Source organism: Carassius auratus, unplaced genomic scaffold (genome assembly GCF_003368295.1).
Source record: "Carassius auratus strain Wakin unplaced genomic scaffold, ASM336829v1 scaf_tig00217296, whole genome shotgun sequence".
NCBI lineage: Eukaryota > Metazoa > Chordata > Actinopteri > Cypriniformes > Cyprinidae > Carassius > Carassius auratus.
Window position 1 is genome coordinate 29,284 of NW_020528987.1, and position 24,881 is coordinate 54,164.

Sequence of the window (24,881 nt, forward strand, 5' to 3'; positions counted from 1 at the left end):
TCTCCCATGTGAGAGTGGAGACCACTAATGTCTCAGGAAAAATACACTCGGGAGTGGACGGGCGTTCGGAATGGTCAAAAATACGAGACAAGGAATCGGGTTTGATATTTTTGGAGCCCGGGCGGTACGAAATAGTAAAATCAAAACGTCCGGAAAAAAGTGCCCATCGAGCCTGCCTGGAGTTCAACCTTTTGGCGGTGCTAATGTACTCTAAGTTCTTGTGGTCAGTCCATACTATAAAAGGAACCCCCGATCCTTCTAACCAGTGTCGCCATTCCTCCAATGCCATCTTGACTGCCAACAATTCTCTGTTACCAATATCGTAATTACTCTCTGCAGGAGATAAACGATAAGAAAAATACGCGCAAGGGTGGACCTTGTCGTCTAAGGGAGAACGTTGGGATAACACCGCTCCTACCCCCACCTCTGACGCATCGACCTCCACCACGAACTGCCGTGTGGCGTCAGGGGTAATGAGAATTGGAGCTGAAATGAAACGGCTCTTCAGTTTCGCAAACGCAGCTTCCGCTGTGTTTGACCACCTGAAAGCAGTCCTGGCGGAGGTCAAGGCGGTCAGAGGCGCGGCTAGTTGGCTGAAATTGCGAATGAAACGCCGGTAGAAGTTAGCGAACCCCAGAAACCTCTGTAGGGCCTTACGGGAATCTGGACTTGGCCATTCTACCACAGCCCTAACCTTCTCGGGATCCATGCGTATTCCCTCAGTCGACACGATAAACCCCAAAAATGGAATAGACTGTGCATGAAACTCGCATTTCTCCGCCTTGACAAAAAGCCCATTCTCTAGCAACCTCTGAAGCACTCGTCGGACGTGCTGCACATGTTCCTGGAGAGAAGAAGAAAAAATCAATATGTCGTCCAGGTAGACATAAATGAACTGATCAATCATATCTCGCAGCACGTCGTTGACGAGTGCCTGGAAGACCCCTGGGGAGTTGGAGAGCCCGAAGGGCATGACCAAATATTCAAAGTGCCCTCTGGGGGTGTTAAACGCGGTCTTCCATTCATCCCCCTCCCTGATCCGAACCAAATGATACGCATTGCATAAGTCCAGTTTTGTGAAAATAGACGCTCCCTGCAACCTCTCGAAGGCTGAAGACATCAACGGCAAAGGATAAGTATTCTTTACCGTGATGTTGTTCAGCTCTCGGTAATCAATACAAGGTCGCAGTGATCCGTCCTTCTTTCCCACAAAAAAGAACCCCGCCCCCGCAGGAGAAGAGGAAGGGCGGATGAATTTGGAAGCTAGAGAATCAGAAATATATTTCTCCATAGCCTCCCTCTCTGGCACAGAAAGTGAATAAAGTTTGCCTTTAGGCGGAGACTTACCTGACAATAACTCTATGGCACAGTCGTAAGGACGATGCGGAGGAAGAGAAGCAGCTTGAGACTTACTGAACACTTCCTTCAGGTGGAGGTACTCAGCGGGCACGTTAGATAAATCCACCGCCTCCTCCTGTAACACAGACACAGACGGACAAGCAGACACTAAACAAGACTCATGACACCTTCGAGACCAAGAAAAGATGGAATTAGAGGACCAGTCTACTTTGGGGTTATGGAGAAGGAGCCAAGGGTGCCCGAGGACAATGGGTGCCAGGGGAGTGTCAAGGATGTGAAATGAGATAGTTTCGGAGTGGTTGCCAGAGGTGATGAGTGTGATCTCCTCAGTGCTGTGAGAGATAGTGGGGAGTTGCTGTCCAGTGAGGGCATGGACCGTGATGTGGTGCGGCAGGGCTTTGAGGGGAATGTGGAGCTTGTGTGCAAGGTGACGATCCATAAAGTTACCTTCTGCCCCAGAGTCCAGTAGTGCCTGACAGTGGTGTGTCTGTGCTGACCACCGCAGTCTTACCGGAAGGAGCGTAGATGATGGCGGTGATGAGGTCTTCTCGGCAGAGATCCCACCCGATAGTAGCCTCATGCGTACTACCGGGCTTGGCCTTTTACTGGACAGGTATGGGCTTGATGTCCGGCTCCCCCGCAGTACATGCAAAGACCCAGGGATCTCCGCCTCTCCTTCTCCTCCCGGGAAAGCCGAGCTCGCCCTACCTGCATGGGCTCGTGATCGTAGGTGGGGCTGACCACGTCTCCGCCACTGAATCGCCCGTCCGCCGGGCCCCTGGATGGGGTGTTGAACAGCCCCCTCCTCTCCATCCGAGTGAGGCGGGCATCCACCCGTAACGCTAGATCAATGAGTCCATTAAGAGAGGGGGGCAGATCCAGGGCGTAGATCTCCCTCTGGACGCGGTCAGCCAGCCCATGCAGGAACATGTCCCACTGCGCCTCCTCGTTCCAATGGCACTCCGCCGCCAGGGTTCTGAATTCGATAGAGAAGTCTGAGACGGACCTCTCCCTCTGGCGTAACTCCGCCAGCCTCCTGGCCGCCTCCCGTCCTGCGACGGCCCGATCGAAGACCCGCCTCATCTCCTCGGAGAGCGCCAGGAACGAGTCGCAGCATGGGTCCTGGTTCTCCCACACCGCCGTCCCCCATAGTGCCGCCCTCCCAGAGAGTAAGGTGAGCACAAAGGCCACTTTCGCCCTCTCGTTGGCGAATGTCCTGGGTTGCAGGGCAAAATGCATATCACAGCGGGTTAGGAATGCTCTACAAAAGCTGGGCTCACCCGAGTATGCTTCCGGGATAGGAAGACGCGGTTCCGGCTGGGAGGTGGTCACTGGTGGTACCGGGAGAGCGGGCGGTGTGGGTGGCGCAGTGGGCGCTCGAAGAAGATGGAACTGCTGGGTGAGCTCGGACACCTGCGTTACCAAGGCTTGGACCGCGCGACCAGTGTCGTTAAGAGTCCTCTCCTGGGAGTCCATCCTCCGAACACTGGCGCTGAGAAATTCCTCCAGAGATGAAGCTTGAGTACTCGCTGCCTCCATGATGGTCTGATCGTTCTGTAACGGCGCTAATGGAGGACAGGAGACAAATGCAAGTACGAGTAAGTTTATTAGAAGTATGATGATGATGAAAGGTCGGAGAGTAACGCAGGAACCACGGTGGCAGCACAGACTGGTGAGTTGAGACGTGGGGTGCGTTGAACGACGATGACAGCGGTGATAATCCAATAGTGGTGAGTGTATTCCAAGCGTGACGACAGGATCCGAACAGAACGGCGACAAGGCAAGGCAGGAACAACACGAACACGACATCAAACACCAGGATCTACAAACAACGATCAGACAAACAGGAAACGAAAGACAGGGTGTTAAATAGTCTGTGGGAACTAGCCGCACCTGCCGCTGATCAGTGATCAGCGACCACACCCACATGAAACAATCAACATGACGTAACCTGACTACAGCTGGAGACGGTGCATTCACGAACCGTGACATGGCTACTTTGAAGAACCTAGAATATGACATATTTTCAGTTGTTTCACACTTTTTTGTTATGTATATAATTCCATATATAATTTCACATGAGTTAATTCATAGTTTTGATGCCTTGAGTGTGAATCAACAATTTTCATAGTCATGAAAATTAAGAAAACTCTTTGAATGAGAACGTGTGTCCAAACTTTTGGTCTGTACTTTATATGAGGAAGGAAGTAAAGTGTGTGTATAGTGTGGCTACTGAATAGTTGTAAAAGAGTTTACCAATAGCTTCAGTAAAAGTTCAAAGAACATAATTAAGACTTTACATTGTATTCTTCTGCAATATACAAAGGGTTTATTATATGGTGTCAGAGTGCCGATCGTCGGGATGGTGAACTTTAACCCACCTGAAAGCTTTTGCTTCGAGAGACCAGTGGAATGGACTGACTGGAAAAAGCGGTTTACTCATTACAGAACGGCAACTAAACTGGATAAGGAGGACGGCAGTGTACAAGCACCCTTATCTATGCCCTGGGAGGCGAAGCACAGAATATTTTCAGCTCATTTACCTTCAAGGAGGAGGGACATGAAGACAAATACGAACTGGTGCTCGGCAAGTTTGATTTGTATTTCATACCAAAGCGCAACGTAATACACGAAAGAGCATGCTTCTATCAGCGCGTTGATCCACTCCCTTTATGAACTGTCAGAGCATTGCGAGTTTGGGGCCACTTGTGAGGAACACATTAGAGACAGAATCAGAGTGGTCGGAATTCAGGACAAGGAGCTGCAAGTTGCAGCTAATTTCAAATCTCACACTCAAGATGACAGTGCAAGAAACCCGCCAATCGGAGGAAGTGAAAGCACATATTAGCACGCAAGGAGAAGCTGCTGCGTACACTATTCAAGAGGTAGCACATAAATACACACACATTAGAAGCAACAAGCTCCAGGGCCAAAGTTCAAATAACAAGCCAGAGACAATGAAAGATAGAAAATATGTGGCAGATGTGAAAAAGGAATGCACAAAAAATCTGACTGTCCAGTGCTGAAATCCTCATGCAACAGATGACAGCTCCTAAAAAGTCCGGACAGGTGCATATATGTGTCGACCTCAGGAAGTTAAATAAAGCTGTCAAAAGAGAAAGGTTTGTTTTACCTACTCCAGAGCAGATCACAGCTAAACTGAACAGCAGGGTTATGGCAAATACCACTGGATAAAGACAGTCAAAGACTGACAACCTTCATTACTCCATTCACCAGGTACTGTTTCAAACATTTTCTCTTTGGAATTTCCAGCGCTCCTGAAATCTTCCGAAGAAAAATGATGGACACTCTAGAAGTCCTGGAAGGAGTTAACGTTTACATGGATGACAATTTCATCCACAGAAGGGATGTGACAAAGCATGACCAACGACTACAGTTAGTGCTGGAATGATTACAATCAGATGGCCTGAGGTTAAACACAGGGAAATGTAGGATGAGGCAAGAGGCCATGAAATCATTGCGAATGGGGTACGGCCGGACCCGGCCAAGGTATCAGCTAATAACAAAATGCCTCCACCTGATCAATCAATCAATCAATCAATCAATCAATCACCTTTATTTATATAGTGCTTTAAACAAAATACATTGTGTCAAAGCACTGAACAACATTCATTTGGAAAACAGTGTCTCAATAATGCAAAATGATAGTTAAAGGCAGTTCATCATTGAATTCAGCTATGTCATCTCTGTTCAGTTTAAATAGTGTCTGTGCATTTATTTGCAATCAAGTCAATGATATCGCTGTAGATGAAGTGACCCCAACTAAACAAGCCAGAGGCGACAGCGGCAAGGAACCGAAACTCCATCGGTGACAGAATGGAGAAAAAAAACCTTGGGAGAAACCAGGCTCAGTTGGGGGGCCAGTTCTCCTCTGACCAGACGAAACCAGTAGTTCAATTCCAGGCTGCAGCAAAGTCAGATTGTGCAGAAGAATCATCTGTTTCCTGTGGTCTTGTCCTGGTGCTCCTCTGAGACAAGGTCTTTACAGAGGATCTGTATCTGGGCTCTAGTTGTCCTGGTCTCCGCTGTTTTTCAGGGCAGTAGAGGTCCTTTCTAGGTGCTGATCCACCATCTGGTGTGGATACGTACTGGATCCGGGCAACTGCAGTGACCCTCTGATCTGGATACGGACTGGATCTGGTGGCTATGGTGACCTCGGAATAAGACAGAAACAGACAAATATTAGCGTAGATGCCATTCTTCTAATGATGTAGAAAGTACGGTGTTATGTGAAGTGTTTCCGGTTCCAGTTTACCTAATTAATGCAGCCTAAAAATCCTTTAACGGATTTGGATATTAAAAGCATATTAGTATGTTATGTGTATGCCAGGTTAAAGAGATGGGTCTTTAATCTAGATTTAAACTGCAAGAGTGTGTCTGCCTCCCGAACAATGTTAGGTAGGTTATTCCAGAGTTTAGGCGCCAAATAGGAAAAGGATCTGCCGCCCGCAGTTGATTTTGATATTCTAGGTATTATCAAATTGCCTGAGTTTTGAGAACGTAGCGGACGTAGAGGAGTATAATGTAAAAGGAACTCATTCAAATACTGAGGTGCTAAACCATTCAGGGCTTTATAAGTAATAAGCAATATTTTAAAATCTATACGATGTTTGATAGGGAGCCAGTGCAGTGTGGAAAGGACCGGGCTAATATGGTCATACTTCCTGGTTCTAGTAAGAACTCTTGCTGCTGCATTTTGGACTAGCTGTAGTTTGTTTACCAAGCGTGCAGAACAACCACCCAATAAAGCATTACAATAGTCTAACCTTGAAGTCATAAATGCATGGATTAACATTTCTGCATTTGACATTGAGAGCATAGGCCGTAATTTAGATATATTTTTGAGACGGAAAAAGGGGTAACACCCAGGGGTTAAAAAGAGTTCTCAGGATGATCAATTACCTGGGAAAGTACATCCCTAACTTAGCAGATGTGGGACGGCCACTCTACGTTTGCTGAAAGTCAAATCAACATGGACATGGGGTCCAGTCCAACAAGCAGCTTTGCAGGATAAAAGGACTCCTCATGTCATCTTATATGGTCTAAATGAGTTCAAGCTGATCAGTGACCACAAGCCATTGGTGCCACTAATAAACGCCAAAGACCTAGACTTGGTTCCACTCCGTTGCCAGAGGCTGCTGATGCGATTGATGAGATACAACCCTACTGCAGAATATGCACAATATGCCGGGAAAACTCTCATAGTGGCCGATGCTCTGTCCAGGAGCCCCTCAGACGATATACAGGACTGTAGTGACACCCACTCAGATGTTGAGTTCTATGTGGCGGCCATTATTGACAACATGCCAATTTCAAAGCAAAGGATGGAAATCATCAGGTCTAGCACTATTGAAGATGAAACCCTGCACAAAAGGTAATCACATATATTCAGTTGGTTGGCCTGAAACCAAGGTTGGCCTGAACAAATAGTCAGGGTGCATCCGATGGCCAGAGACTTTTTACCCATGAGAAATGAACTTTCCACTCTAGAAGGAATTGTCACAAGGGGCAACAAAATGATCATACCTGAAAAACTGAGGGTGGAGATCATAGATCGCAAACACGATGGTCATCAGGGTCTGAGCAAATGCCAGGAAAGAGCAAACACATTGATGTGGTGGCCCAGTATATCGTCCCAAATTAAGCTTAAAGTCTTGTCGTTCCAGTCCTGCCAAGAAATGAGAACAGCTCAGACCAGAGAACCACTCACTACATATAGAAGGAAATGTTTTGCCTAAATGTTACGTGTATGCTTGAAGTAACAATAAAGCATTTGTTTGTTATAAGGTAAACAATAGATTGAAAAGGGGGTGAAGTAATAGAATAATGATTAATTATGTCTGAATGTATGACGTAACGGATTACGTAAATGAGGAAGGAAGTAAGCAAGGCACTGTACCTCCAGTTGCTCCCCGGGTGCTGGATCTATAGCTGCCCACTGCTCCGGGTGTGTGTTCACGGTGTGTTCACTTCTCACTGCTGTGTGTGTGCACTTGGATGAGTTAAATGCAGAGCACCAATTCCGAGTATGGGAAATGTCATGACTTTCACTTTCATTTCCTGCAATATAATGCAATATAGTCTAATGGTTGGTTTGGCTCTTACTCCCAGCCTAACCATTTTACTATTGAACCCAACTCCTGCAGGTCCCTGATATAACTGGCTCAGTAATTATCTCTTTAGCTGAAGTTTACAAAGTGTACAAGATGGCCCTTGGCATGGCAGCCTCTGTGGCATTATCCACAGTTGTTTTTATGTTTTTGTCCCTGCAATCAGTTTCACCATAGATGAATGACTGGATATTCGTCAGTACACACTACACAATATTTAGCTGGCACACTCATGAAGCTCAGGCAGCGCAGATTTTGAACACTGTTACCTAGCATCCATCTGGCGAATCTCCACTTTCTACCCAACAAAACGAACAAACTCCTTCTGCTCTCTCCGGACAAATAAGTATTTTTCAAATGCTGCTGCTCTGTGTTTCATGGGAACCTGGCTGAACAACGCCTTTTCAGACAGTGAAAACGAGTACCATCTACCCAGCTTTCAGCTGTTCAGGGCAAATCGCAACACAGAAACAATTGGGAAATTGCACGGTGGCGGGACATGATTTTACAATCAATGAGAGGCAGTGTACAGATGTAACAGTGTTAAAGAAGATGTGCTGTTCAGATATTTGTTAACTGTAAGCCTTTCTACTCGCCTACAGGCAGAAACTGAAATCAGCTAAACCTGTTGTGATGAGATGGGCAGGGCCAAGAGCCGTAGGAATGGAGCGAGGCCAGTGGAGGGAGATTAATAACGAGTGACACCTGCGCCACTCACCAGTCTATATATATATAAAATGGCATCTTTATTATGTGATATAAAAATAGCCTATATGTAATAAAAAGTCGCCTACATATTTGAATGTATATTACAGTACGTTTCATTACCTTTCACACATTTTAGTTTAACAAGATAGTTCAACTAGTAAAATACCTGCAAGTTTATGTGAAAATAACAAATTACCTTGGGCACATACTTGACCAGGTCCTCAGGATTACCTGGGAGTCAGCAGGCCCAAACTCTAGGCATGAATCATGGACTAAAAATGCGATCAGGTTCCCTACCCTCTTAATTGGAGACCAATGTAAGCAGAAGCAGAGTTTTCATTGAAATAGAAACATGAGCTCAACTGACTGCAAATGGGCCCTGCTGTAGTGCTTTGAGCACTAGAGACATGTCCAAAGAGGGTATGGGGGGAAGATTTAACCTTCTTGTTCCTCTAGGGTTTTAGAGCAACATCATTATTAAAAGGTTCAATCGGTCCGCATTATTAATTAGAAAAAAACTTGCTCACTTCATTGTAATATAAATGTGCAAAAGTTCAAAAATATTTTAAAGAAATTGCTGAACATTTATTTAACCATTGCAAAGGTATATTTCTGACTAAAGTAAATTTGTCATCCCGATTTTTTTTTTTAATGATACGCATCTGTTTATTTTTTATTTTTTTTTACCTATTTCACAATTAATTCAATCTCCAAAGTTAGTTTTAGATAGTTATGCTTTGCTTTTTATGCTTTTCTAAAAACATATTGGATTGTGCTGAGCTCTCCCCTATACACATGGAAGGACCATTAATGCATTTTCTGCACTTAACCCTGCAATAAGTTTAAAAAACTCACAGTGCAGATTACAGTTCACTGGAGTGAGCCTATTTCATGTTTTTATGGACGTTTATAATATTTTTATATAATATATAAAAGTGGCTCAGGGGTTCATGTAGGTTGTCTTCATACATTGTCTTCGAAATGTCCTCCTAATAGAGAAAAGTTTTGCTCAGCAAGAAAAAAAAAATTAAACAAATGGAGGAAAAATTGGTCATCACCAATTTAATCTTCAGCCAAATCCCGTTTACACTGCAGGACTCAAAGTCGCCAACAGTTTCAGATATTTAGTGTGCTTCTTTTATAATGCACACTATGGGATTGGGGCTAAAATTGTTCAGTGTCTGCCCAACATAAGGCACTCACAGTTATACAATAACTCACTGTGGTGGGAGGAGCCAACGACAGACACAGTGGGCATGGGGTCAGGCCTCGGAGAGGCTTTTATTAACAGAAAATAACGTTAAAGAGGGAATAAAAGTGGCCAAAGAAGAGAGTGTCCAAAACAAACGGGATCTGGTGTCCTTGTTGTGCTGCGGGGTTCGTGTGGGTCAGGAAGTTTTCATGGAGGAAGGGTCCATGTAAGAGGTGGAGTCTGGCCGCCGAACGCGCTTTCCCTCTACGGTCCGGGGCGCATCCTTCTCGTTGGTCGCGGTGCTTGCAGGAGATGGACAGCCCGGCATCCTGGCCTGTCGGTGTTGTGAACGGGTGCAGCTCTCGTCCGGACCACGGGTCCGGCAGCTCACGTCTCTGATGGCACGGGAATCCCTCAACGCACCCTTCCTGGCGTGTTGGGCTTTTTAACCGTGGCGGTGATGAGTCTCCATTTACGTCAGGTATGCCCCATCACACGCCGCCAGCCCTGGCTCATCCAGCGCCCCTCCTCTCTCACGCCTCTCTCCTGGTGAAGCGGGGCGATTTAGGACAGGGTGCCGATGATAATCAGGGAGGAGGCAGCTGACTCGTCACACTCACACAGAAAAAAGGGAGGTTAAATAGGGCAGCAAATAAAAATAATATTTGGTGCAGGTGGGACAAATTAACTTATTAACAAGAGGGCAGGGACAAGACATGAGATAGAAGAGCATATTTTATGATTATTAAGTTTCGGCCGTTCTATCTGCTGAGGGAATATACTGCTATGCTGCTCATTTCGGTGTACATTCCCCCGTTCAACATCATCAGTAACAGGACCAACGCACTAAATGAACTGTACCAGCACATCAGTGAGCAGCAGACAGCACACCCAGATGCTTTTCTCAACATAGCTGGGGATTTCAACCATGCTGACCTAAAGAGTGTGTTTCCAAAAATACACCAACACATTAACATTCTAAGACGAGGTAATAACATTTTGTACTTTGTTTACACCACACAGAGAGGAGCTTACAAAGCCCTCCCCCTCCCCCACCTTGGAGCCTCAGACCACATCACTGTCATGCTAATGCCTGCATACAGACCGCTCATTAAAGTCACCAAACCAGTTCAAAAACAGATTAAAGTGTGGCCAGAAGGATCATCAGAGGTTCTTGAAGACAGCTTCAACACAAATGACTGGGACATGTTTAAGCAGGCTGCCACATGCAATAACATCACTGACCTCCAGGAGTACTCAGAGACTGTCACTGCCTACATCAACAAGTGTATTGATGATGTAATGGTCACAAAAACTATCACTGTCCGCTCCAACCAGAAGCCATGGATGACAGGGGAGGTCTACAGACTCCTGAAGACACAGAACACTGCCTTCAGAGCTGGAGATGAGGTGGGCCTGAGAACAGCCGGGGCCAACCTGTCCCGCGACATATGAGAGGCTAAGAGACAGCACTCCAGGAGGATAGCTCATCAATTCAGCGACAGCAGAGACACTAGGAACCTGTGGCAGGGGATACAGACCATTACGGATTACAAGCCCCCACCACGGACCTGTGACAACAACATCTCTATGCTGAACGAGCTGAAGATCTTCTTTGCTCGCTTTGAGCAACAAAACAGCACCACTGCACAGAAGACTCCACCTCCTCCCGGCGTCCAGGTGATGTCACCAGACAGTGAGAGGAGATTCTTCAGCAGGATCAATGCATGCAAAGCTCCAGGTCCTGACAACATCCCTGGGTGTGTACTGAGAGACTGTGCAGCAGAACTCACTGATGTCTTCAAAGACATTTTCAACATCTCACTGAGTCAGGCTGTTGTTCCCACATGTTTCAAAACTACCACCATCATTCCAGTTCCAAAGAAGCCATCTCCATCCTGCTTCAATGACTACCATCCTGTTTCACTTACCCCCATCCTCATGAAGTGCTTTGAATGGCTAGTCATGCACCACATCAAGTCTGCCATCCCCCCCTCCCTGGACCCCTTCCAGTTTGCATATCGGTCCAACCGATCAACCGATGATGCCATCTCCACTACCCTCCACTCAGCACTCACACATCTGGACAAAAAGGACACATATGTCAGAATGCTGTTCATAGACTTCAGTTCAGCATTCAACACAATCATTTACAAACTGATCCAGCTGGGGCTCAACACTTCGCTGTGCAACTGGCTTTTGGACTTTCTGACTGGAAGACCTCAGGCAGTACGGGTCGGCAGCAACACATCCAGCACTATCACACTGAACACTGGGGCCCCCCAAGGATGTGTGTTGAGCCCCCTCCTCTTCAGTCTGCTGACCCATGACTGCACACCGTCACACAACTCCAACTTCTTTATTAAGTTTGCAGATGACAAGTGGTGCAGTGACAACAATCTCTCTTTGAATGTGGAGAAGATGAAGGAGATTGTTGTAGACTTCATGAGAGCACACACTCAGCACGTTCCTCTGACCATTAACGGTGTGACTGTGGAGAGAGTGAGCAGCACCAAGTTCCTGGGTATGCACATCACAGTGGACCTCTCCTGGACTAAAAACACTGCAGTACTGGCCAAGAAATCACAACAGAGTCTCTACTTCCTCCGCAAACTGAGGAGAGCAAGAGCCCTACCCCCCATCATGTACACTTTCTACAGAGGCACCATCGAGAGCATCCTGTCGAGCTGCATCACTGTGTGGTATGGTGCCTGCAACGTGTCCTGCCGAAAGACTATGCAATGCATAGTGAGAGCAGCTAAGAAGATCATTGGTGTCTCTCTCCCCTCCCTTCAGGACATTTACAGAAACCGTCTGTGATGCAAAGCCCTCTGCATCACAGGTGATCCCACCCACCCGTCACACAGCTTCTTCAGTCTGCTACCATCAGGGAGGAGACTGCGGAGTCTCCAGGCCAGGACCAGCAGACTGAAGGACAGCTTCATCCACCAGGCTGTCAGGAAGCTGAACTCACTCCCGAACTTGTCCCCCCTCCCCTCTTCTGCCCCAGGCACCACTGAACTATGAACCCACCCCCCCCCCCAGATCCCACATCCCCAGACCCCCTCCCCCCCCTTCTGCTCCAGGCACCACTGAACTATGAAACCACCCCCCCCCCCAGATCCCACATCCCCAGACCCCCCCCCCCCCCCATTAATATATGATCAATCAATCAATCAATCACCTTTATTTATATAGTGCTTTAAACAAAATACATTGCGTCAAAGCACTGAACAACATTCATTTGGAAAACAGTGTCTCAATAATGCAAAATGATAGTTAAAGGCAGTTCATCATTGAATTCAGTTGTCATCTCTGTTCAGTTTAAATAGTGTCTGTGCAATCAAGTCAACGATATCGCTGTAGATGAAGTGACCCCAACTAAGCAAGCCAGAGGCGACAGCGGCAAGGAACCGAAACTCCATCGGTGACAGAATGGAGAAAAAAACCTTGGGAGAAACCAATGATGGCATGCACCAGTCACTACCTCATTCAGCATGGAACTGATGTCATTCCACTACCTCATCAGTCAGTTAAAAAAATAACTGTTATTGAGCCCTTTGTCACTTTAATCAGACTGAATAAGCTTCTTTTTGCACTAAAAATATTTTATCTGCACTGTTGTTCACTCCATTGAGTTCACTCCATTGATTTGCACTCTATCTGCCATTTGCCTTGCGCTGCTTTATTTAACTTTAATTTTAATTTTATTATATGTCTTTTTTTACATTCCTTTATTGTATAGTTGTATCTACATATTATATTTGATCTAGATGTTTTGTGCTTTAATGTTAATGTTATCTGTATGCACCAGGGTCTGAGAGTAACCCAGTTACGATTCTCTGTATGTATGTACTTTGCATGTGGAAATTGACAATAAACCAGACTTGACTTGACTTGATATAGTTAATAGAAACAAAAATGACAGAAGCCAAGTGTTCACACCAAAAATTACATGAATGCAGACAGAAGTGTCAAGATCCATATCCTACACTCCAACACAAAAGGGGCAGGAGAGCATACAGCAAAGGAGAATTACCCCAATCTGTGTGCTCAACCAGACACAGAGTCCTGACACCAATGTTTTTTTTTTTTTTTACTTTGTCTCAACATATACCAGACAAAAGTGACCAGACAGTGATAGGGAACTAACTGATTTGTCCATCCCCTTCCTTTACACAGTATGAGCAATTTGAGAGCACCATTGGCTTCAAGCTTTCTAATCACAGAGCCGCCAAGAGGCTATGGAAGGTCTGCATTGAACACCACACCTTTTTCAGGTAAACTAGCTGGACTAATTTGATTTATATAATGTTTTTATGAATGCTTTAGTCATGTTCATGTTAATGGGGCAGTCATTAATTTTACTTTTCATTTCTTAGTGACGAACCTTGGGTCAACATTGTCCTATGAATTTAGCTTGAAATGTAAATGGCATCAATTGAGAACATAGTCTGTGGCTATGTCTTGATAGTCATACTGCCTTTTTTTATATATGAGAAAGTTTATGAATGATTAAGATTGATAAGGAATCTTAGAATGCCACTCTTGGCATATCCTCAATTGCTCTAGGTATTTTATTATAAGACCAGAATACCATAGAAACATGGTGGTGGGTTCATTTGACAATTACCTATAAACCACTGTGTAGCTTTTTATTAATACAGGGGGTTGTCTTTTCTGAACCTTCTGATGCAGATTAATAATGACGTTAATATCCGTAAACCAATAAAATTTTCCTGTATTGGTCTGTTTTAGGCTAGTGTCTCCTGAGCCACCACCAAAGGGCTTTCTGGTGATGGGTTCAAAGTTCAGATACAGTGGAAGGACCCAGGCCCAGACACGGCAGGCCAGCACTCTCATCGATCGGCCCGCTCCCCACATTGAACGGTCCACTAGCAAGAGATACCTTCTTTCTCGCAGTCTAGATGGAGGTTAGAACACTGTTGTTTTCCTCTACTTAGCTTTTTGCTGTATCAAAACTGTCTGCATTTTGGCCAAACTCGATACTGTAGCTTTCCACTACTTTCAGTCTTTCACAATACACACAGTTATTCTAGGAGTTTATTGTAGTTGCACATATCTTGTTCAGTGGTGACCATGTCGCTACAATCATTATGAGGAATCTTTAAAAAACAACCATTAAAATTTTGGTGGACTATTGTTGGACTGCAGGAAACATGGGATATCATAATAATAAGTCATAACAGATTAGTCCCTCAAAACCTTAAGAAGGTATAGAAAAGCATCAAGTTACAAAAAATATAAAGTATCATTATTATTATTATTATTATTATAAATTAACCTGTAATTCCTGTTATTCCTTGTCAAAATATTACATTTCTCTAATACATAAATTAAGTGAGCATGACCAAAGTTACTGTAGGGAAAATAATTTACTGAAGGTAGTAGTGTAGCACATTTCCTTAGTATCAAAGTTAGAATAAAAGCTTCTGAAGAATCCTAACATTCTGCATGTGGGACAGAACTAAGACATAAACAACAGTATTCAAGTCACCTTTATTTATTTAGCCCTTTTAACAATACAGATTGTGTCAATTGTGTCAACTTTACAATATTAAATAGAAAAATGGTGTTTTTATAATGCAAAGTTCAGCTAGCTAGGATCTTCCACTGGAGATGCTGCAATACACTGGACAGCTGGAATAAACAAGACACAGGATATGCTTTAGGAAAGAGGTTTGTTTTGTTATATTTACATTACAGTGTCATTACTTAGCTCCAATTAGTTCATTTGCCAATTGGTGTTCATTCAGTTGAATAAATAAAGCAGTACCTTTATAAATAAAGGTAACTTTAGCGATAAGCAGCTCAACTGTCTACAAAAATCAATTTATAAATAAATTATAAACTAGTTTAATTCAAATATAAAACAGCTGTTTAAAAGACATTAGTGTCAATACCGCATCCTGTTTTGAATCAATTCGGTACGGGGTTTGTCCCGTATATTGTCGGCGTTGTCTTCAATGCAGCATCTCATGCAGATCATCCCACCGGTACTCTGTGAAGTCTCGTCCTATTCGGCCACTGATTGGGTAATACTTCAGGTTCATGGCCAATCAGAGTCAGAGGAAGGTGGGTCTCTTGACAGAGAGTCGATTTGAAAGAATGGCGGAGACTGCTCCAGATACCCCTGAGCAGGGGAAATCGGTTGAAGTTTACTTCACTTCAGAACACTCATTCACATATTTGTGCTGTGCAATGTCTTCACACAAAGACAAGTGTGACATCATATACCTCTATAAATAAATTAGGGGTGTCTCCGACTAAGGATTTGCATAGTCTAATCTGAGTTTTTGAATCTTGCAAATAGTCGAATCATATGTTTGGGGGCGGGGGAAAATACATTAACAAGAGTCAAGTCAGACATTCGACTGACATATTTACTGATATTAACACACAGGGAAAATGTTTAATGAACACCTTGCAGATATAAAATGGGTAAATAATGTTTTATGTTTTGATGAACAGATAGCTAACGTCGCAACTTAACGTCGGCAAAACCATAACAATTAACAAGGTTTTTCTTATTATTATTTTTTTTTACAATAGTGATATCATTATAACGTTAGCCTAAAACGTTAGCAGTTAATGTTCTGCGTTTCTGTTTTGAGCTGCGTACGCTGAAGATGACCAGCAGAGTGACGCATTTGATAGTAAGCTTTTAATCAATGGGATTTAACTCATGATTTCATATAGAATATGCTTCGTTATTTACACAACATAACGTTAATATTAAGACGTATAGGCTATTTTTGCAAAAATGCACATAAACATATCTGGGTAGCTCTGAATGCGAACTCCTTTAGTGGACGTGTTCCTTATGAAACAATGTGCAGAAACATGGCAGCTAAAATAAAAAAATTCATAGCATTTTAGTATAATGGTCTTCTCATTATAATAGTATGTATATAACAGTCCCAGTCATAGTTATTAATATTCTGCATTGTAGTTTGACCTGCTCTCGGTGTGCGCTGAAGAGATATCACTGTAGTACTAAAATGAAGCGCTTGACTTAAAACCAAATGCATCTTATATCAGGTAAATAATATATCCACGATATATATACACAGGCTGAAATGTTTTGAAACCACCTGTTTGAAAAAATCCAGTCTCTGCCTGTGTCAGTTTGAGTCTTGGTAAAGTTTTAAATCCCTGCAGCCAAGATGCTCCTCTGTCGGTCACGGATTATGGAAAGTGAAACATAAATTATAGGGATGGTTGAATTTATTCACGCACTTTAAAATATTAATTTGAAGCTTCTTTCTTTTCAAATTCTTACAGCTTTATCATAATAAGCTGTATATTAACTTATTGGGAGAAAACCAGTAGTTCTATGTGAAATCAGGGAAAGCCCCCCCATGTAGTCAAAATGGCATAATATCACCCCGCGAATATTCAACTGTTAGATTGGTAGTCGAATCAGGTTCATCGAATCAAAGCATTGATTCGTTGTGAACATGACTATAAGCCAGCAATTAGCAATTTAGTTTGAGATTGTCAAACCTGTTACTTTGTAGAGTAAAAGGTTTTGACGCGGGTAACAGGGATGACATAGATTAGGTTTCACTCTGTTTTTAAAGATTGTCTGTGTAAAATTCATTTTAACCTTTTAAAGGGTATTTAACATACAAAGTTTGTATGTTAAAACCTTAGTCATGATAATCTTGAGTACCTATCGAGTAGTACTGCATCCTTCATATCTCCAAAAAGTCTTTAGTTTTATCATATTTATAAAAGAAAAATACAGCTTTCCGATTCTCATTGGAAAAAGCCAAGCTCCTGGAGGCGTGCTGTCGCTGAAATGACAAGAACACACAAACTTGCTACACTCCGTAGCTGCCCCGGAAAAACAAACTGCATCCACTGTTCATGTAACGCAGGGTTCTTTGGGAAGCTGAAAACAATAAACTTTCCCTCACATCCAAAAACACACTTATTTGGAAACATTCTCAAACAAATCCTATGCAACACTGCCAACGATTTCCAGATGAAGCAGTTTTATGGGTGTGGTCTCGCTCTCCTCTGGTCGACATGTGCCTGGGTGCACTTTTCTGGGAGAAATGCTCATATAAGAAGTTCCACCATCATCTAGATCAGTGGTTTTCAACCTGTGGGCCACTGCCTACTAAATCGGTTTATAGCACGATTTTCCACGGCCCTGACCTCCTGCAGTATGCTATCCGATCCAATCAGAATGCAGCGCCTAGCGAGAACAGAACAGGTTCTCCTGCGTAACTCCAGGTTCACACACTGTATGTTATGCGCCTTTTTTCTGAGCCCATGTTGACGGATCAGAGCGTTCACACTGCACGCGGTAAAAGGCACGTTTTAAGTGTGTCACGGTAGGAAATCCAGTGTTTCCTCCGTGTCATGTTTTGTGGTTGTTTTTGTACTTACGTTGTCTCCATGTGCTCGTTTAGTTGATTGTGGTCACCTGGGTGTTGATTGTCTCGCTCCAGCTGATCCTCATCACCCCTCAGCTACATATACTCACCTCGCTCTCTGTCTGTTGTCAGATCCTCACTCATGTTGCAGTCTCCCTGTTGGATTACCGTCTCCCGTGTTATTGTTCTGGATTGTGTTCGTGTTGTCGTCTTCGTGTGAGTGTTCCGGTCACTTCCTGGTTTCATCCATTGACCGTCCACACCGTCACCACCGACTTCACCATCCAGCACTTCTCACGCCACTGTAGACCTTCCGTCACCATTGCCCACATCCTGGATTGTGCATTCATCCTTCAGTTTCGCTGTATTTTCTACCATCAATAAACTACCATTCTAATTACCTGCAATTGCTTCCTCCTCTCTTACGAGCCGTCACAGTAGGATCTGACCATCATGGAAGCAGCAGGCAATCGCTCCCCATCTCATCTAGAGGACATTCTGCAGAGAGTCGTTGATCGTATGGAGCGCCAAGACAAGGCGATAGATGAGATGGGTCGAGCCTTCCAAGCAATGGTGACGAAGGTGTCCGAGCTCGCTCTACAGGCTCAACAGCAACAACAACCGCCACCCGCTGCGCCTCCCACGCCACCCACACCGCCGATCGTCTCCGGAGGGATTTCCCAGCCCGAACCACGCCTCCCCATTCCTGAGAAATATGCGGGTGAGCCAAACTTTTGTCGATCATTTCTGTCACATTGTTCTCTACACTTCGCCTTACAGCCCCGCACGTTCACCACCGAGGAGATGAAGGTGGCTTTCGTCTTGTCCCTACTGACGGAGAGGGCTGCCCTCTGGGGAACGGCGGTGTGGGAGAACCAGGACAGATGCTGTGCATCGTTCCACACCCTTTCGGTGGAGATGAGACGAGTCTTCGACCGCTCCGTCGCCGGGAGGGAGGCGGCTAGACTTCTCACGGATCTACGCCAGGAAGAGAGGTCCGTATCCGACTATGCCATCGAGTTCCGCACCCTGGCGGCGGAGTGTAAGTGGAACGAAGAGGCGCAGTGGGATCACTTCCTGCATGGGTTGGCTGACCGCATCCAACAGGAGATCCGCGCCGCTGAACTCCCCACTTCTCTCAATGGTCTTATTGACTTCACCATCAGGATAGACAACCGACTCGACCAAGCCGAGGGGGAGAGTTGTTCTCGCGACCAGACCGGAGGCTCAGCGTCAGCACTCAGAAGTTGCGGTCAGCCCACCTGGAGATTCTGAACCCATGCAGGTGGGGCGAGCTCGGCTCTCCCGGGAGGAGAGGATCAGGCGGAGATCCCTGGGACTGTGTTTATACTGTGGCAGCCAAGAACATCACATCCAGCGCTGTCCAGTAAAAGACCAAGCCCGATAGTAAAACCGAGGCTACTATCGGGTGGGATCTCTGCCAAGAAGACCTCATCTACATCGACACTCCTTCCGTTGAGTCTACGGTGGTCTACCCACGCACTTAATCTTCACGCTTTGGTGGATTCTGGGGCCGAGGGCAGTTTCATGGACTGCAAATTTGCCAGGAAGCTCAACATTCCTCTCACCTCCCTCACACACCCCATTGCACCTTTTGCACTCAACGGACACAAACTGCCGATCATCACACAGACCACTCTACCGGTTTCGCTCATCACAGCTGGCAACCATACGGAAGAGATGTCATTCTTCATCACGGACTCACCTCTATCCCCCATTGTTCTCGGTCACACCTGGCTCCAGAAACACAACCCAAGGATCGATTGGCTTCTCGGATCTGTGGTTAGCTGGAGCGAGGAATGTCATTTGTCTTGTCTTTTGTCTGCTGGTGTTAATGTTTCTGAGTCTGTGTTTCAGGGGGAGGCAGTGGATTTGGCTAACGTGCCCGCGGAGTACCACGACCTGAGGGAGGTGTTCAGTAAGTCTCGGGCTGATTCTCTTCCTCCTCATCGTCCCTATGACTGTGCGATAGAGTTATTGCCAGGTACTTCTCCGCCTAAGGGCAAGTTATATTCCTTGTCTATTCCAGAGACGGCGGCCATGGAGAAATATATATCCAGTTCTCTAGCAACGGGGTTCATCCGCCCTTCCTCTTCTCCAGCGGGGGCGGGGTTCTTTTTTGTGGGAAAGAAGGACGGATCCTTGCGACCTTGCATTGACTACCGAGGGTTGAACAACATAACGGTAAAGAATACCTATCCTTTACCGCTTATGTCTTCAGCTTTTGAGAGGTTGCAGGGAGCGTCTGTTTTCACTAAATTGGACTTACGTAATGCTTATCATTTGGTCCGCATCAGGGAGGGGGATGAGTGGAAGACTGCTTTTAACACCCCTAGAGGCCATTTTGAGTATTGCGTCATGCCCTTCGGGCTAACCAACTCGCCGGCAGTCTTTCAAGCACTCGTTAATGACGTGTTACGAGACATGGTCGATCTATTTATATATGTTTACCTGGATGACATATTGATTTTTTCTTCGTCTCTCCAGGAACACGTGCAACACGTACGACGAGTGCTTCTGCGGTTGCTAGAGAATGGGTTGTTTGTCAAGGCGGAGAAATGCGTTTTTCATGCACAGTCTGTTTCTTTTCTAGGACACATCATTTCGACTGAGGGTGTTCGCATGGACCCTGATAAGGTTAAGGCTGTGGCAGATTGGCCATCCCCAGAGTCTCGCAAGGCCCTGCAGAGATTTCTGGGGTTCGCCAATTTTTACCGGCGTTTCATTCGCAATTTCAGCCAACTAGCCGCGCCTCTGACCGCTTTGACCTCCCCTAGATTGACGTTCAGGTGGTCAGACGCAGCCGAGGCTGCGTTTACCAAACTGAAGAGCTGCTTTGTTTCGGCTCCCATTCTCGTCACCCCTGATCGCTCACGTCAATTCATAGTGGAGGTCGACGCGTCAGAGGTGGGGGTAGGAGCAGTGTTGTCCCAGCGCGCATCCTCAGACGAAAAGGTTCATCCTTGCGCGTATTATTCTCACCGTTTATCCCCTGCGGAGGTTAATTATGACATTGGTAATCGAGAGTTGTTGGCAGTCAAACTTGCACTGGAAGAATGGCGTCACTGGCTTGAAGGGTCGGGTGTACCCTTCATTGTATGGACGGACCATAAGAATCTTGAATACATTAGAACCGCCAAAAGACTTAACTCCAGGCAGGCTCGGTGGGCATTATTTTTCGGTCGTTTCGATTTTACACTTTCTTACCGGCCGGGTTCCAAAAACATCAAACCCGATGCTTTATCCCGTCTTTTTGAGCGTTCCGATCGTACTGCTACTCCCGAGCCCATTTTACCGGGGACCATCATTATCTCCGCGCTCAGATGGGAGGTCGAATCGAAGGTTTTGACTGCCTTAGAAGGGGTAACGCCCCCGGCTCGTTGCCCACCGAACCGATTGTTTGTGCCGGAGGGGTTACGGTCAGACGTTCTCCAGTGGGGTCATTGTTCCAGTGTTGCTTGTCACCCAGGGGTTAGTAGAACTAGGTTTCTAGTCATGCAACAATTTTGGTGGCCTGGTATGGCTCGTGACGTCCACGACTTCGTCTTGGCTTGTTCGGTTTGCGCTATTGGGAAGACTTCCAATCGACCTCCAGAGGGGTTACTCTTACCGCTGTCTGTCCCTTCGAGACCCTGGTCCCACATCTCGCTAGATTTCATTACCGCCCTCCCGCCCTCTAAGGGCAATACGGTGATTTTAACCGTAGTGGACCGGTTCTCGAAGACGACTCATTTCATTCCCTTGCCCAAATTGCCATCAGCCAAGGAAACAGCGGTAGCTGTCATTGACCACGTCTTCCGTATACATGGCCTTCCGACAGACGTGGTTTCTGACAGGGGTCCCCAATTTGTGTCCAGATTTTGGCGAGAATTCTGTAAATTGTTAGGAGCGACTGTTAGTCTTTCGTCCGGGTTCCATCCCCAGAGCAATGGTCAAACCGAGCGAGCCAATCAGGATGTCGAAAGGGTTTTGCGATGTTTGGCTTCCAATAATCCTTCGTCCTGGTGTCAGCAACTCTCAATTGTGGAGTACGCACACAATTCTTTGCCAGTGTCATCTACGGGCATGTCTCCATTTAAGTGTAGTTTAGGGTACCAACCACCTAATTTTGTCAGTACGGAATCCGAGGTTTCGGTCCCCTCCGCACACGCACTAGTCCAGAGGTGTCACCGCACCTGGACCAGAGCTCGCAGAGCTCTGCTCCAGGCTAGGTCGCGCACCAAGGCTAAGGCCGATCGCCACCGGTCGAAGCCTCCCCGTTACGTCGTCGGTCAAAGAGTGTGGCTTTCTACCCAGAATATTCCTATGCGTTCCGTTTCTAACAAACTTGCTCCCAAATGTATTGGCCCGTTTTCTATTACCAAAATTATTAATCCGGTAACCGTGCGTCTTAGCCTTCCTCCGGCGTACAGGAGGATTCATCCCGTGTTCCATGTGTCCAAAATTAAATCGGTGATTTCTTCCCGTCTTAATCCGCCTGCCCCGGTTCCCCCCCCCCCCGCCTCGTCTCGTTAATGGGGAAACCACCTATTCGGTTAATCGTATTCTGGACTCTAGACGGAGGGGACGCGGATTTCAGTACTTGGTGGATTGGGAGGGTTACGGTCCGGAGGAGAGAAGCTGGGTTCCTGCTCGGGACATATTGGATCACCACCTTATAGATGATTACAATCTACAGGTAAAGCAGGCTTGGAACGTCAGGTGACGTCCTAGGGGAGAGGGTACTGTCACGGTAGGAAATCCAGTGTTTCCTCCGTGTCATGTTTTGTGGTTGTTTTAGTACTTACGTTGTCTCCATGTGCTCGTTTAGTTGATTGTGGTCACCTGGGTGTTGATTGTCTCGCTCCAGCTGATCCTCATCACCCCTCAGCTACATATACTCACCTCGCTCTCTGTCTGTTGTCAGATCCTCACTCATGTTGCAGTCTCCCTGTTGGATTACCGTCTCCCGTGTTATTGTTCTGGATTGTGTTCGTGTTGTCGTCTTCGTGTGAGTGTTCCGGTCACTTCCTGGTTTCATCCATTGACCGTCCACACCGTCACCACCGACTTCACCATCCAGCACTTCTCACGCCACTGTAGACCTTCCGTCACCATTGCCCACATCCTGGATTGTGCATTCATCCTTCAGTTTCGCTGTATTTTCTACCATCAATAAACTACCATTCTAATTACCTGCAATTGCTTCCTCCTCTCTTACGAGCCGTCACAAAGTGTGCACACTCTCTCCGGGTGAGAGCAGCGTGTATATGAGCAATCATGTCTGGTTGGAAATCTGCGTGCGAGTGGAGAGATTTGCGCTCGTACATTATTTTAATGTGCTTTCGCATTACAATAAGGCGCTCTCTCTGCTGCTTCTGGTACCGCACAGACATACTGTATATATTTACATTTTATTATTTTTTTTGCCATAAGTCTATAAATGTTGTTACACCTTTACTATAGTGATTATTTTGACTAATGTCTGTTCTAGAGAAGTAACAACTTTTTCATAAAGCTCTAATTGGTTTTCTTTTGGAAATATGTTTCAGATTCTGAGTGCTAAATTATTAACCCAACAATAGCGGGGTCAGTTATTTATTTATTTTTTTTGCAGTGGGCCGCACAAACATATATGTTTGGTTGTGTGGGCCGCGAGTTGAAAAAGGTTGGGAACCACTGGTCTACATCATTAGATCCAAAAAAAAAAAAAAAAAAAAGAAAACAGCTGCAATTTGTACAAACCTGGAAGTAAGATTTTCGGCATAGAAATTCTCCATCATTCGTCCCAATTTTTTTTTTTACTTTGGCCATGTTTAGCATGAGAATCCATCTCTTTAACACTGTGAACAACTCTGAATACATGAAACACCATTGTATCCCCCCTTTAAAGACATGCCTGTATCATTCAGTGGCATATGAGCATCAGTTACAATTTTAGTTAGTATCATTGGTATTGCTATTATTACTATTGTTGTTGTTAATGACCAGAATAGGATGATCAGTCTCAATAAAACACTTTTTTCATAACTCATTGTCAGTAATGCATCCATGTAAACTCAATTACAAATTAAAACTGCAAGCAGCATTGAACGGGCCCACGCACCCGGGCTCACCGGCAGCGAGTGGCTTTAGTAAAAAGGTGAACGATGAAAAATATGCATTTAAAGTCATAAATATAATTGAAATATATCAAACTATATTCCATATATGTGCCAATCTTCCTGTTGCCAGCAGGTGGCGCTATCATTATAATGGATTATTGGCCTTCAGATGTGTTCAGGCCAGGACTTTTATCGAACATGCGAAGTTTGGGGAAGATCCAAAATTTTATACCTGAGTTACAACAACTTCTCTTGCTGTGGCGAGACATCAAATTTTGTCATGGTGCCATGGACACGTCCTTAAACAAAAACTCAAGATCTCCACAATTTTACATTGCACAGGCCTTTAGATTAGACTGACCACAAAAAAGACATTAATGTCAAAAAAATTCTAGGAGTAGTTTGTCGCAGCGTAAAACATGTCACTTCCTGTTGCCAGCAGTTAGCGCTATAAGTATAACTGAAAATGGGCATGTAGATCTGTTAAGGGCAGAAGTCTTATCTAAAATGTGTTTGGGGCAGATTGTATGTCTGAGTTACAGCAACTTCCTTTTTCATTGCGAAACATTGAAATTTGTCAGGCCGCCATGGACACGTCCTTTAACGAAACCTCAAGATCTTCGCAATTTAACATCACAAAGGCCTTTAGATTACACTGACCAAGTTTGTTGTTGATCTGAATAAATCTCTAGGAGGAGTTTGTTAAAGTACAACCCCTGAAAATGGCAAAAACCAAACCAATTTTGCAGAGAAAATTCTAAATAACCGACTTCCTGTTGGGATTCAGATTTCGTACCAAGAGACTTTTTCGTAGGTATTGGTGTGTTATATGTGTGTACCGATTTTTGTACAAGTATGTGAAACATAGCTCGAGGTGCACTCTGTTGAAAGTGTATAGGTGGCACTATCGAGCCATTCTGCCACATCTTTTATTCACATGGCGAGACATCGAACTTGGTGTTGATCTGAATAAATCTCT

The 24,881-nt window shown here is 45.2% G+C and overlaps 1 protein-coding gene across 6 annotated transcripts in view; it reads left to right on the forward strand.

The window, feature by feature from the left end:
- Positions 1–24,881, forward strand: part of LOC113100533 (band 4.1-like protein 1) — a gene marked incomplete at its 5' end in the record, with an annotated part of 153,550 nt that overhangs the window by 22,070 nt on the left and 106,599 nt on the right. For all 6 annotated transcript variants that reach the window (XM_026265214.1, XM_026265218.1, XM_026265215.1 and 3 more), the window contains 2 exon segments: positions 13,573–13,670; positions 14,149–14,324. In XM_026265214.1, coding sequence (XP_026120999.1) covers positions 13,573–13,670; positions 14,149–14,324 — 274 coding nt within the window.